This window comes from Polistes canadensis, unplaced genomic scaffold (genome assembly GCF_001313835.1).
Source record: "Polistes canadensis isolate GaletaPanama2010 unplaced genomic scaffold, ASM131383v1 scaffold_122, whole genome shotgun sequence".
Lineage (NCBI taxonomy): Eukaryota > Metazoa > Arthropoda > Insecta > Hymenoptera > Vespidae > Polistes > Polistes canadensis.
In genome coordinates this window covers 212,385-227,232 of record NW_014569669.1, presented here as the reverse complement: position 1 = coordinate 227,232, position 14,848 = coordinate 212,385, and the positions used below count along the sequence as shown (strand labels likewise).

Below are 14,848 nucleotides of genomic sequence, written 5' to 3'. Positions count from 1 at the left end.
CTTACAGAGGTGACCAAGATGTTTTTTCGTAGCTGGATTCTAGATTATTAAGGTATAATCAGCGAAACGTCAGGGAAACGAGAATTATAACGTCATTTTTCTCAGCGTCGTAGTACTAATGAATAGAAATGGAATTTTTTCTTATCTTATATGCTATGGTCAAAGTTAAATTCCTCATTGACAAATTCACTCATGCTCGGAAGAAACAAAATATTTGCTTTAGTCGGTTAAAAATTATAAACTGTGATTCAAGATAGGTTCTGTATTTATTGTGTTCTTATACAGTTATTTAGTTTTCTTAAATGGAAAGAATAAAATAAAATATATTCATTTGGTTTGGTAAGAATCCAAATATTTTGCATTCTGTATTTCCTTTTTTTTTTTTTTTAATATTATTATTCTTTTTTATTTTATATGAATTATTTTTAATCAAACGTTATGATTTCATTGAAGAAAAGTCTTTGCAAGCGATTCTAGATATTATCGAATCTGTATAAGTAGATACAATTAGTTCCTCTTTATCAATTTTATAATATTTTTGTACTAGTTCCAAATTATTTAATTCTTTCAGCTCTTCTAGCGATATTCTTTCTCCTTTTATATTATCAATAATCATTTTTGAGATAGATTCTTGATCGTCTATTTTGTGAATCGCTACAACCAATATATTTGTATCATTGTCGTTTATCCCAAAATCTGATAGTGATTTGGATATATTTTTAGTTATTGAGAGATAAAACAAAGTCTCTGTAAATTTATTCCTTGTAATTAACTGATTACAATGTTCATTAATAGCCGCCTTGTTGGCGGCTATTACTATTTGAAATGGATCTACTATGCATGTAGGTCTTAAGAAGCAACAAGCAAGATCCCCAGAGATTACCTTTTTTTTTACTTCAGCAGTATTTTTTACATTTTTGAACAAATACAATGTACAATGCATTTTTGTTTCCGGGTCTAGTTGTATGCTATAAATGTTTTGGTCTGTCATCATTGTATTATTGGGAATTTAACCTTAAAATCCACCAGTCGCGAACGAAAACACTGATAAAAATAAAACCATTGTAATATATTCTCTATAGAGACGTAATTTCTTTACTCGTGAAATTTTTTGGACAAGTTTCGTTTGCCTTTTGATTGGTTTTAATTTATGATCGCTTCATAGTACATGTCAATACACACCAGAGGATATCTACATACATATTTCAATTTTTTTTTAGCTGATATACATATCTTATTTGTATATTCTCAATGTCGATATTATTGGCGCTCATATTTGGATATTGTTGGCGATGATATATGTTTTGAGAAAAATAAAAAAAAATATAATAATCTATGAGATATATCATTTTAAAAATATTCATTATTTTTGATCGAGTGATCAGCAATCGTTTTTAATTAATAGAACAAAAATTATATATTTGTATCTTTTGCTTTTGTCGAGTAAATCGAATCAAATAATCGATATATCGATCATTCATCGATTTACATTTTCGATCATTACCATACAAAATTAAATCTTATGAAAAAATGTATATTATCTAAAAAGAATGGAGAACTGATTTGTATCGTAGATCCTACAATTTTGTGGGACATCATTGTCATCATTAATAAATATGGAAGATGATTCGCGTTCAAATATTTTCGATCGAATGCTTAATACTGGTAAAAAATACAATTCATAGGCCACATTTCATGTTTTCCTTTAATTTTATATTAATGTATTTATTATTAAATATTATTAATTATTATAATTGTATACATAATCATTATTTCTTATTTTATTGATTTTTATTGATAATTGCCAGTAAACGGAGGTATTAAATGGACTACGCAGCAAATAACATCAGCGTGTCCTTGGAGAAGAAAAAAGTCTGAAAGCCAATTAATTATTCCCGAAAAAGAAAGCGATATTAAACCCGATTATCGTTCCGTTCCACATACCGATGATCGTACCGATCCACAAATCAATGATCGTGGAGATACACGAACAGATGTTCGTACCGATAAAAAAGACCAAGACAAATCTAAAGATTCAGATCAAAAGTTATGGGATTACAAAGCACCTAGTGAAATGTGTCCACCACGGGAACCACCTTGTTGTTTCATTAAAATGCAGGTTAACGATTAGATCATTTAGCTTTTAATGATAATTATTTATATAATATTAAGGACCATTATTTTAACATGTCACGACCGGTGTTCAATTAAAATTCTGTATTAAATTTAATAATTCATTTTTCTTCATTTATCATATATAATTATAATTATAAATATTATTTTATTATTATCTACAAATTACTTTATTCATTATTTGAATCGGAACTTGATTTAAGACCGGTCATTCGATCGGTGTTGGTATAAGTAGATATACATAAATTATCGGTTAGTTTAATCTTAAAATAAATCTTCTTCGATCATTTTATTATACAACAGGATCCTAGCACACCTTGCTGTTGCGAACCGAAACCTGCTCCTTGTCCACCTTACCACGAAGAACCTCGAGAGCCTACTTGTGGTTGTGATCTTTGTAAAAAGGGATATCCTAATGATAAATGTTGCGATCACAGAGAACAATTTCGAAGGGGCACCTTTCTACCAAGACATTTCGAAAAGGCTTGATAGAAAAATAAGACGTTATCAATTTTTTAATTTAAACGGTACTTTCCCATATTCATATGTAATATTTTAACATTTTTTTCCCATAATTATTATAATTTTACAGCAATATTAATAATAACTATAACATCTGATATTTTCACTAATTCGAGGAATTGCACAATTTATAGGAATTTAATAAGAAAGCGGACTATGGTATCGTTGTTTATCTATTTCGAAAGATTCAATTTATTTGTCATTAAAAATTGTATTAAGCTTTTAATATTCATTGAATCATCTTATACTTAATCTAATGGAATATTATTTTTGAGGTAATATTTATCTGGATTATCATTTTATACGAGATAAGGTTTGAATAAGAATCGATGAGATTACTAGGGCTATATTTTGTAGTTAAGCTTGTAACTTGTTATTTTTTCGAAAGAGTAATAATATTTTAATATTGAAAAAGATAAATGAAAGTATAATAAAATTTACATGCTAGCTAGCTACGTTTCTAATAATTAGAAACCATCGGAAATATGACTTTAGGTCGAACAACGGGCATCGAAGTAAGTTAAATTTAGATATTTATTTTGGTTGGATTGAAATATCTTCCAACAAATAATCTTATCGAAGACTATGCGTCAACCGGTTCGTTTCATTTTTCAGTCAGTTTTGTGCGTGTTATATGCCTGCTTAATACGCCTTAAAACTTGAAACAGTGAATCTTTCTTTCGTCGGTAAGTTTTATTTAATGTGCGCAATCATCAAAATAATTATCATCAAATCGATCGTATTGAAGTGAAAAAAAAGTGACGCAATTTGATTAATTTATATTATATTATATTTATCTACGAGTATTTTAAAAAGAGAAACAAATCTCGTGAAAATCACAAAAAAACACTTGATCCCGATTCGTTATCGAGATTTAGATCTGCGGATATGGATATGGATATGGTAATGTTTCAGAAAAATCTTTATTATACAAAATATAGAACGTGGTGGAAGTTTATAATCTCTTCTTATTATTTCGATGAAAAAATTTAAAAAAATATGCAAGATGTACAAATATGCGTACTCGTGTCCATCTACTTTTTAGTCTTTTTTTTTTTAAATATTTCTTTTTCATAAACTGGTAAATAATATCGAATAATGAATAAATTCATTTTATTTTCTTGCTGACAATCATTTTCCGAGAACGTACATTTACTTTCGAATTTCAAATTCGAAATTGTTCAACGGGTATTCAATTCTAAGGATATTTTATTGACTTTTTAAATTCCGCGCTTTAGGTATATTGATTTAAATCTAGAAAACGATACCAGCGACGTTGTAGATGTGTAGTCGATTCAACAATCCTTCGTTATTCATATACATATTGTCGACGTGTGAGTTTTATTGAGCGAAAGAAGCAAATCCTTGTGTCTTCGTTGATATCATTCGATTGTATAACATTCGAAGGGAAAATTTGATGTGTTGATTGGTCCGCTATATTGGTAAATATGTTTTATCTTATTTCTGTTTTACAAATTCGAATGAATGGTCAAATTTCTATAAGAAATAATAACATTATTTCATAGAATAATCTTGTACGATTCATCGCATGGGCGTTGTCTGTAAAAATATGATGTGGGCGTTGGTTATAATGGTACAATTTTCTCTACAAGAGTGGACTAAAGTGGACAAGAGTTGTGGTATTGGTAAGAAGGAATCTATATGGGTGGGGGATAATTTCAAGGTCATGGATGAATTCTTGTCCATATTTGTGTATAACGGACCAATCTGACTACCCGTATTTTTACTAACTCAGATGCCTATCAATTTTTATGCGTTTATATGCGTTCATGGTCGTTTATGATAATTCATCCTCATTTTATTTAGATTATCAACCAGGTTTCTATACTGCAACTATTCAACGTCAGTCAAAAACTACGTATACCTAGTTGTATACAAATCACTATACCCTTATTAACAACTACTGCATTACTCTTGATCTTTATCTTGATCACGCATTTTCGTCTTTTTTGATCAAGATTTTTTATATGTCACTTTTCTTTTTTTTTCCCCTTTTTTCTAAATATCTATCATTGTTCGATATATTATCTAACGAGAACGAAAAGATCATCGTTATAAATATTTTTACCAAAAACATGTTTTTTTTCCTAGATCAGATTAGAATCAATGGAAATTTTTTGAAATAAACAAATTTTGATTTGTCTGTCTTTATTTCTTTCTTTCTTTCTCTCTCTCTCTCTCTCTCTCTCTCTCTCTCTCTCTCTCTCTCTCTCTCTCTTTCTTTTTCCCGATATGGATAGTTCTACATACTAAGGTAAATAAAATGGATTAAATGACAAGCATCTATTTTATCGTCCACGCAGGTCTTGTCTAAATAGATCGTCTATCTTATTCTCTTAAGATATAATCAAGCGCATCGATGATTAGTAAAATTTTTTAATTTATTGCTTTTTACGTGTTAATTTATTTATAGTACTTATAACTTGTAAAATAAATGCTTTACGATAAAGAGATTACGATTAAGAAATATAGATTTGGTCAAATCTTCAAAATATCATATCTTTTTTGTTAATCTTATCGAGTTATTATATTAACAAATAATATACAATAAATGTAAATGAAAACTATTTTAAATATTATTCATAAGAATTACTGAATTTTTTCCGATATGATAAATAACAGAAGATAAAGATGATGAAAAATAAGTAGAAAACATTAGAATTAGAAAAGAGAAATAATCTGTTGACGTCATATCGCCATTACGATATTGTAATTGTCGTAACGCTATTTATTATCGTTGGATAATTTTTAAATTATTCTTCCAACTAATTATCATCCGAGAAAAATGAGAACCATTATTATTTTGAAAAATATAAACGATTATATTATTATTAAAATTGATAAATCGTTAAAATCACATCCGTTTGAATGAAATACCATTACAAGTGTTTTATCAAATCGATCGATTGATTTTTGAAAATTCATAATTTACCGGGGATTTTTTTTGTTTTTAAATAAATTAGGGACAAATAATTTCATTGATTTTTCCTTAATTCGATCTTTGCACCTAACAGCCTGTGTACTCGTACTCGTGTTCTTCGTTCCAGGGTCGAGAGTCACAATTGAATTTACGAATTTAAAAGAGATTATGCTCGGCGCGCTTATCTTTTTGCTTGTGATCGTTCGAGCAACGTGATTGGCTAGTTGTAATTCAAGATCGGTGTTGTTCGTCGTGTTTAATCGTTACATAGCTTCTTCCATCGCAATTCCGTCATTGGGACTTTCCTGGGGGTTCTCAGCCGGTTCTCTTTTATATACGCGTATCAAACTCTCGTTTCTTAGTCAACGTTTGGCATTCAAAGCGAGACGACAGACACAACCAATCAAGATGTATATAAGTGAGTTGGAATCTTCTACTTTTATACATTTCATTCAATTTTTCGAAATTTTCATCATTGAATATGTACCCTAGATGTATCCCAGAAAATGTTGACTTTGTCTTTTTGAACTTCAAAATAGATTTTGTCGAATCTTAATATGTAATTTATGAGAAGAACTTATCAATGTATCATCGGCAATTTAAAAAACATTTAAAATATAAATCTTCCTATTATGACAATATATTATTAAAAAGATTTTCTATTTATAAACTATGTATCACTAGATGTTATCTATAATTTATTGAAATTATTTTTCTTTCCGGTTGTTAAATTACATTTCATTTTAAATTTGATAACACCAAAGTGTGTCATTGATGTATTTTTTCTCAGAACATATTTCAATTATGTATCATTTAATTTCACTTTACATTCAATTTAGATAATTATTCATATATATACTTAAACATATTTAACTATCATAATATGAGAACGTGGTCTCGAACATGATCCTTCCTCATTGCTAAACGACTTGAACGAATGTAATATGTTTTCTTGGGTATATTTACATGCGGAGAATATACTAGCGTTATTATAATAAATTTAGATACGCATACAATCAAGCTAATATAAACGATAATGCGATTGCCAATATCTAAAGCAATAAAGATCGATAGGAAAACATTTTTAATACTTTTTTTTTTTTTCTTAAATTGTTCATATTTTTCGAAATATCTCATCAATAAATCAGCAATAATTTTATATGTATGGATGAATGTGTATACTTACATTATAACTAGATACGTATTTAAATAATTTCGAAGAAATTATTTGATTTATATGGAAGAATACGTTACCACTTACTGCAATCATTATGCTAAACCTCCCGCCTCCTCTCACTGACACAATGGGTTTTTCCAACGAGACTTGAGGAAATATTGGATAGCCTGCGTATATACTTTGCACATATTATATATGAATAGTTTATATACGGGTATATCTTATTGTTTGGTGTCAATTAGATAAGTTTATTTCATTATATTTTTTTTTCTTACGTATGCAATACATGAAATATTGTATACGATTAACTTTTGTTTGTTTTAGATCATCGAAATGGAATATTATTTCAATTTTGCCTACGTTTTATAATAATTTATTCGTTAGATATTTGTTTAACGGTGGTCGATCATTTTTTCCAATTTCATTATTGTTAAATTTTTTATCGATATTTTATAACAGAACAAATAGAAACATCTACATAGTCTACCAATTAGTTTTTTTTAAAATAATATATTCTTTTTTGTAATGTTCTATAATAGTTATAATCTTTTCATGTAATCTTTCTTGTTAATTATCGTTTAATGTGTGATCAAATGGGAAAATTTAATTGATAATTTCTTTCGAAATATAAAAGAAATCGTGCTCGAACTAAACGATCTTGACCTTATTTTCGCATCTAACTATATTCTTGATTACGTTCTATCCATTTATTTGTATTTTTTTTCTTGAATTTTCTTCGTTTCGTTTTATATTTATCGCAGATAAATGTTTTATAATTCTAATATGAACATTTTCTCTAATCTGCAAATTTATTGCGATAAACTTAGATTTGTAAATTCGAAAATCATTTCTACGTACAATAAATTATTACAAATATTATATTTAACGCGATCCGTTTAATGAAATTTAATGTAATCGCGCGCGCGAAATGTAATTCAAATAATAATTTTCTTTTTATTTTCATTTTCACTATTAGACTTATTAATTTTGGCAATCTGCCTGGTGAACACCATGGCTGGGCCTACTGAAAACAGGGCCGTTCAGGCTGTCACTGAAGCAAACAACCAATTCTCAACGTCCTTCTTCGCTGTAAGAAAAATAAATCTTTATTTATATTTCGATATATATTAGTATAATTTTATTTGAATTGAATTATTAATTACGTCATTTATAATAAACTTTATTAGGAGGTCGCGTCATCAAATCATGGCAATTTGGTCACTTCTCCTCTTAGCGCTTCCGTTGTTCTTTCCATGGCTGCTTATGGCGCCCGCGGAGAGACTCAAGACGAAATGAGAAGTGTTCTCCATCTTCTGCCGGAATCCCAAGCTAAATCTGGATATTCAAGTCTTCTTACGACTCTTAACGTAAGGTTTATTAAATCTCTTATCTTAATTTTATTTAAAATGATAATATTTTTACTATATCGTTCATTTCGAAATTATACATTGCAGCAAGTCACAGACGTAGAACTTCGTCTCGCCAATAAAGTTTTCGTAAACAACAAATTCTCCGTTAAACCAACTTTCCAACAACTAACTCAAAATGCATTCTTATCGACCTCGAAATCTGTTGACTTTTCTCAAAGCGCATCGGCTGCTAATACTATCAACCAGTGGGTTGAGGAACAAACTAACCACCGCATTAAGGACCTCGTCAAATCCGGTTAGTCTACTTTTAGTCTTCTATTATTTCTTTTCTTTATTGAACTTTTCATATTATGTGAATACTTATTTTCATTGCAGAGAGTTTAAATGGTGGAACCGCCATGGTGCTTGTCAATGCTGTCTACTTCAAGGGTAACTGGAAGAAGAAGTTCGATCCTAAATTGACTCAAGATAGACCCTTCCACGTCAGCAAGACTGAAGTTAAGAATGTACCTACTATGTACAGGTCTGGAAAGTACAACTATGGTGTACTTCCTGAATGTAAAGCCTCTTTTATCGAGCTTCCATACAAAGTAATTTGATTTGAGCTATTTATATTAATTGATTAACTGATTAACTGATGAATTAAGATCTTAAATAAAAGAATTGTTGCTTCTTTAGGGTGAAGAGTTCAGCATGGTAATCATCTTACCTGACGAAGTCGACGGATTGGCTGCAATTGAAAAGAAATTGGCAGTCCACGGTCTCGGTGAAGTTCTCAAGAGAGGACACATTACTGATGTTGACGTTTACTTGCCGAAATTCAAGATCGAAAGCTCTATTAAACTCAATGAACATCTTAAGAACGTGAGTATTAAACGCTATAATCAATATTAGATTTCACGAAAAATGACATATATCATTAAAACATTATAATCTTTCTTTACTTAGATGGGAATAAGAAAGGCGTTCAGCATAGCTGAAGCTAACTTTAGCGGTATTTCCGATACTGACCTCTACATCTCTGAAGTTGTACAGAAGGCATTCATTGAAGTAAATGAAGAAGGTAGCGAAGCTGCAGGAGCAACTGGTAAGTACATTACAACTTATATAAATACCTGCTGTTTGCTTTTTAGATTTTATTAAAACGGAAGTAGACAAAGGCTATAGAGATGAAACGCTAACAATTACTTTGTCTCTTCCTTTATCTATGTATTTCTTTTTTTCTTCCGAAAAATTCTGAGAAATGTTCTAACAACATTACATAATATAACAATTTATTTATGCTATTAAAATAAATCAGCAATGTATCTCATTTGTTCATTTACTTGCCATTTGCTTTCTCAGAATTTCTTCAGAAATCTTTAATACTTATTGCATTCCGTGTACTTTGCTCTTGTGTTTATAAACTCAGCTATTATACATTTTTTTTGTTTAATGTTAATCTTTAATTCAGATAATAATTTTTACCATATTTCAAGCTTCTTCATTCTTTTACTGCAATAGCATGTTTATCTGTTCAATGTGCTTCTTATATCAAATAGCGTATCATTTTTTCATTTCTTTTGTTTCCTTTCTTTTCATTAATAGCTATATCCAATTGCTATAACTCTCTTAACTTTCTGTATATATTTCTTGATTTGTCAAACAGACTAAGCATTTACTTTATAATCTCTTCTCACAATCAGATCGTATCTTCACGCGATAACGATGAGGATTTTTTTTTCAATATTCCATATTTTCTCAATCGAAGAATAGATGCATCATCTTTTCGACGTTTTATTTAGGAAGATTCATACAAAATTAATAAGTAAATTTATACAATCGATTCGATCACGTAAAATGACGAATAGAAATAAATTTTAGGTCTCGTTTGAATATGATCAAACACAACGAAAGGAATTTTCATTATATTCATATTCATTATGTATTTATATGATATTTTTCTATCATCCACATGGAATAATAAACATAACATACACTTCATTTAACAATGTAACTCCCTTTTTTAATTTAATTGAAATTACTTTTAAGTAACCACAAAATTTTTATTTTCTCTCTTTATTCTTTGTTCTTTTTTTTTTCTTAGCATTATATTTTATTTCATTCCGTTACGATGGGTCTGGTCTGTAATATTCTGTTTCATTGATTATTCTAACAGGTATTAGATTCAGGCCTCTTTCAAGCTCATGGTCACCACCGCCGCCTATTCGATTCAATGTCGATCGACCATTCTTGGCGATTATTAAATATGGAAACATCGTTTTGTTCGAGACGAGAATAAAGTCGTAATCGTTGATCTTCTTTTTGATACAATCCAAACTTTACACATAGCTTATTTTTTTTCCCACTTTTTTTTCTTCTATACATTTTTATAATATATCAATTCGAAATTGATACACGTGTCATACATTTGTTAAATCCTATTTAAGTACACGTAATTTCTTTTATTCTTTTTCTTGATTTAAAATCATTTGTTCGTAAATGTGCATACGTGTATATCATTCTATAGATAGGATGTTATCATTTGTATAAACTTATCGATCAATAGATAAGTTTTGAACTTGCCGTATAAGAATCTCATGTATTTTTTTTGTTGAATAATCAATTTAACAAGCATGCTCTCTGTGAAGTTATCTTGATATTTTCGTAATGAATCATCGCTGCTATATAAATATGCGCATTTAAATTTTATCAAATGATAAGAAATATTTTCCCTTTCTATTCTCTAAAGTTTTTCAAGATTCATCAATTTTCAAAATTTTTCTTTTCTTTCATTTTTTTCCTAATACAAGTCAAAAAAAAGCACGGTTTACTTATGCGTTATATTTAAGCGAAGATCTTTTTTGTATCTCATATTATTTATTAGTTTATAGATTCATACGACACACTAGAGTTTATATTTATTTATATGCAGATACACGCAAACACGCACACACACACCTATACATTAATATGTATATATATATTATATTATAATTTGTTTGGAACATAGACGAATAGTTTGAGTAAAAAATAAAAAATATATTTATATTTAGTAACAAATTTATAGAAAATTAATAATTTCGTATGAAAGATTGATCTCATTTTTGAATGAAATTGGCAAAGCAAAGCGAATTAAGGTAACTAAATAGTATCACTGGAATAAGATATTATTTCGAAGACAACGAGAGGTATGTATGTATGTATAGAAAAATATAGACAATTTGTTCTTTTCAAAAAAACTGTAGCCATATAAAAATGCTATATGTAAAAGTTATAGAGTTGAAAACTTCGGATGGTTCGATTACTAGTCGCCACAACTGCATCCATTTATCACTGCTTTCATCTTTCCACAGTAGATATAAAATTATGGCACGCTCCTAGAAATATCGTTTATAAAGAATACGATTGAAACGATTAAAAAACTATGATGAAGTATTCAGCCCATTGGTAATATCGATCTATGGTATCGATTATTATTTAGCAATTAGCTTAATGTAACGTAGCGTTATTTTATTTGTGATGCTTGATATAGAAAACGAATATGTAATTTCGATAAATTTGCTGATATTGTCGTCGTCAATGCTTTTTCGTATAGTTTTAATTTTTTTTATTTAATTTTGTCAAGGATAGTGTTGTCTAGTCGAAGAAATTCTATTTATGGATGGTGATGGTAATTCATCTTTTTAATTTCGTTTACGGAAACACGTTAGAGAAATTTGATATCTTTTCAGAAGGTAATGTTGGTGTTAAATCAGGACGTCCAGGACCTAAATCAGAATTCAGAGCCGAGAGACCATTCTTATTAATAATAAAGAAAAATAACGTACAACTGTTTGCTGCTCACCTTCGAAAACCGACTGGTCATTAAAAAAAAAAAAAAAAAGAAAAGAAAAACCAACAAAAAAAGAAACTAAAATGAACAGAATTGATGATAGTATTATTCCTAAAAAAATAATCAATTTTCAATAAATTATTTTCTATTTGAACATTACTAAAGACTTTAATATATGTGCATACGCGACCGAAATTTCATATATCCTTAATAGAACCGTTTGAAAGAGTTGTCCGTAAAATCTTGGCAATAATTAAACTTACAATTACTAAGTTGGAATCTATTGACAATCGATTGACAGCCATCGCTTTTTTTTTCTTCTCTTACTCTCAATTTATTATGCAACTTAACAAAGTATATAATACTTACAATTAGTTTGTGTTTTAATGGGATATGTTTAACGGCTATTTGAACAAATGTACAATGATTAAAAACAATACTCTTTTATTTAAGATTCTTTGTCGATGGTGACGGTTGACTTTAACGAAGATCTTTCTCCTTATTCTTCTTCTTCTTTTTGTTTTTCAGTTATTAGGAAAATAACAATATTGTTTCAGGTGTTGAGCTAGAAGACAGAATAGGAACACCATCAATCGATGCAGTCCATGTTGACAAACCGTTTTTAGTTATAATACGGAAAGATAATATTTTATTATTTGTTGGGCAAGTTCAAAAACCGGAATATGAGTGAATGCGCGATAAACGATTACATATTATTGTATAAAACTATCCTTTTCGTTAGAGAGGTATCACGGAAATATTCATTTAATAGACATTTCGTTATTTATGAGTTCATTTCTTTGAACTATTATACATAATTTTATACGCGTTTAATTTATATATTTCACGTTCTATCTTACATTTCATAGAACATTTTGTCATAGTAATACCATTAACTATAATATTTAGGATCAATAATCAGTATCTCGATGATTGTTTTGCTTTGTTATTCCAACGTTGTCTCTGGGCTAAAAAATTTATTCTCGTGGTTATAACAAGAACCAGTATCTTGTCTTTGCTTTTGCATATTCAAGCATATTTTTCTATAACCATTAACATTGAAATATGCTTAAAAAAATCGTACGCTTTTAATTATTACTAACAAAGTCGCAAATATAATAATGAATAATTAATTATTGTTATAGATAATGTTATAGTAGGAATATCAGGCTCAGTTAATAAGAAAACATTTAATGTGGATAAACCTTTCCATTTCACTCTAAGACACAAAAATATTTCTACATTCACTGGAATCGTAGCTGTACCAACGCTATAAGAATACAAGGCATTTTATTCAATTATTTTTATCGGTTGCAATGAAACGGCAAACTTCAAAGTATCAACTTGTTTAAAAAAAAAAAAAATAACAAAGAAAACAGAACAATAAATTACTTAATTAACAATCATTAACCACATTTATCACATATTTACTAATTCAATGATTAATAATATCCATTTACGAATTATGACTCACAAATTTAATACAAACCCTTAGACACAGAACTTAATATTGAAGAATCCTATCAAAATTGTATTTATTTTAATAATCATTTATTCGAAGTTATTTCTTGTCCGTTTATCACTCAATAGCAAAAAATTGAACGACGAAAAATATTCTAACATTCTAACAATCTTCACTAAATTCATATTGTTGAGGCAAAGTTTTACGGTTACGCAAAAATGGCGTCAGTATTATATCTTCACATTCCCTAGAAACACATAGGCAAGAATTAATTTCTTTTTTTCAAACATGCTTCGCGTTTGTACGTCTAATTTTTAGAGACTTATTGTCATCGAAAGGTTTATAAAATGGTGTGTCTCGATATTCAGCACAAAGTATACGACATATCTGAAAAATTTTTTCAAGCACGTTTAAAATGACTAACAATGCTATTTTAGGTGGTATAATTCAACCGGGCAGACCCATTGCTCCTCCAATAAGGAGATACTTTAGGGCGGACAGACCTTTTCACTATGAAATTAGATCGACAAAAGAAAATTTATCGCTCTTCGTGGGTACTTTGAGCAAACCTAACTAAGGAAAAAAATAAATATTTTATTTCATTCGTTATTTAACTCGAACACTTTATTTATCGAGACTTTTTGTATTAAGATTGAGGGAAACACGTTAAGTTGAATAAAATGAGCAAACTACAGTCTAGTTGTGGGCTTCAAAATAAAAACAAAAAAAAAAAAAGAAGAAAATGCAATACCACTTTTCCAATATTCCGAACATACTACGATATTTCTTACTAATTATTCGTATTCCTGAAAAATTGCAAAGCTTACGTTACTAACTTTAACTAAACATTAATAACAAGCTAATCGTGCGTTTTTTAGAGAAATTTATAAAATATATCTAAGTCAGTATTGATAATCATATAAGTGGAAACTAATTATAATACGATCTTACATAATATCTAATGAAGATCTATTATGACGAGATCAAGTATATACTAACTTGCCGATGCTTTCTACTGCTACAAAAGGATTCAAAAGAATCGAGCATATTAAAGTGTGGAATATTATTAAAAATAGGCATTGATATAAATTACTGAACAATTTCATCAACAGGTATCATAGTTGCATTAGCGAGTGCAAGTATCAATCCACAACCACCACCAATTTTCAAGGTTGATCGTCCCTTCCATGTGAAAATAATTAGAACACAGAATTCTCCGAATAAGGACTCCTCAGATGCGAAATTAGAACTATTCACCGCGCACGTGGTTGATCCGTCAGTATAAGTCAATAAATAAAAACTGACTCCTTTGATAATGCATTACCAAATATATTAGTATTAAGCAGTAACGTTGCTTAAGATTCTTATCATAATTATATAGATGTATTTAACGCTTTGCTGTAGAAAGAAAGAAATTTTCTCTTTAGAA

At 29.0% G+C, this 14,848-nt stretch overlaps 3 protein-coding genes across 21 annotated transcripts in view; 2 read left to right on the top strand and 1 right to left on the bottom strand.

Moving 5' to 3' along the window:
• Positions 1-247: 247 nt before the first annotated feature.
• On the bottom strand, positions 248-1,189 carry LOC106788030 (EKC/KEOPS complex subunit TPRKB-like). The gene has a single exon (XM_014750919.1). It carries the CDS (start codon positions 992-994, stop codon positions 437-439), a length of 558 nt encoding a protein of 185 aa, XP_014606405.1. The 5' UTR covers positions 995-1,189; the 3' UTR covers positions 248-436.
• A 427-nt stretch (positions 1,190-1,616) lies between these two features.
• LOC106788015 lies at positions 1,617-2,622 on the top strand. The gene is made up of 3 exons (XM_014750887.1): positions 1,617-1,665; positions 1,809-2,119; positions 2,437-2,622. The coding sequence occupies exons 1-3, from the start codon at positions 1,617-1,619 to the stop codon at positions 2,620-2,622; spliced, it is 546 nt and encodes a 181-aa protein (XP_014606373.1).
• A 1,356-nt stretch (positions 2,623-3,978) lies between these two features.
• The window catches only part of LOC106788035 (serine protease inhibitor 3/4-like), a 27,049-nt gene continuing 16,179 nt past the window's right edge, over positions 3,979-14,848 (top strand). For 8 of the 19 annotated variants that reach the window (XM_014750938.1, XM_014750936.1, XM_014750932.1 and 5 more), the window contains exons 1-8: positions 3,979-4,097; positions 4,182-4,301; positions 7,750-7,862; positions 7,961-8,140; positions 8,228-8,438; positions 8,519-8,733; positions 8,822-9,007; positions 9,092-9,230. In XM_014750938.1, coding sequence (XP_014606424.1) covers positions 4,205-4,301; positions 7,750-7,862; positions 7,961-8,140; positions 8,228-8,438; positions 8,519-8,733; positions 8,822-9,007; positions 9,092-9,230 — 1,141 coding nt within the window. In that variant the 5' untranslated portion in view covers positions 3,979-4,097; positions 4,182-4,204. Of the gene's footprint in view, positions 4,098-4,181; positions 4,302-5,906; positions 6,015-7,749; positions 7,863-7,960; positions 8,141-8,227; positions 8,439-8,518; positions 8,734-8,821; positions 9,008-9,091; positions 9,231-10,301; positions 10,440-11,856; positions 12,009-12,514; positions 12,664-13,102; positions 13,249-13,856; positions 14,119-14,531; positions 14,834-14,848 lie in introns of those variants that run through there. The other 11 variants (XM_014750937.1, XM_014750935.1, XM_014750939.1 and 8 more) reach the window with 9 other exon arrangements.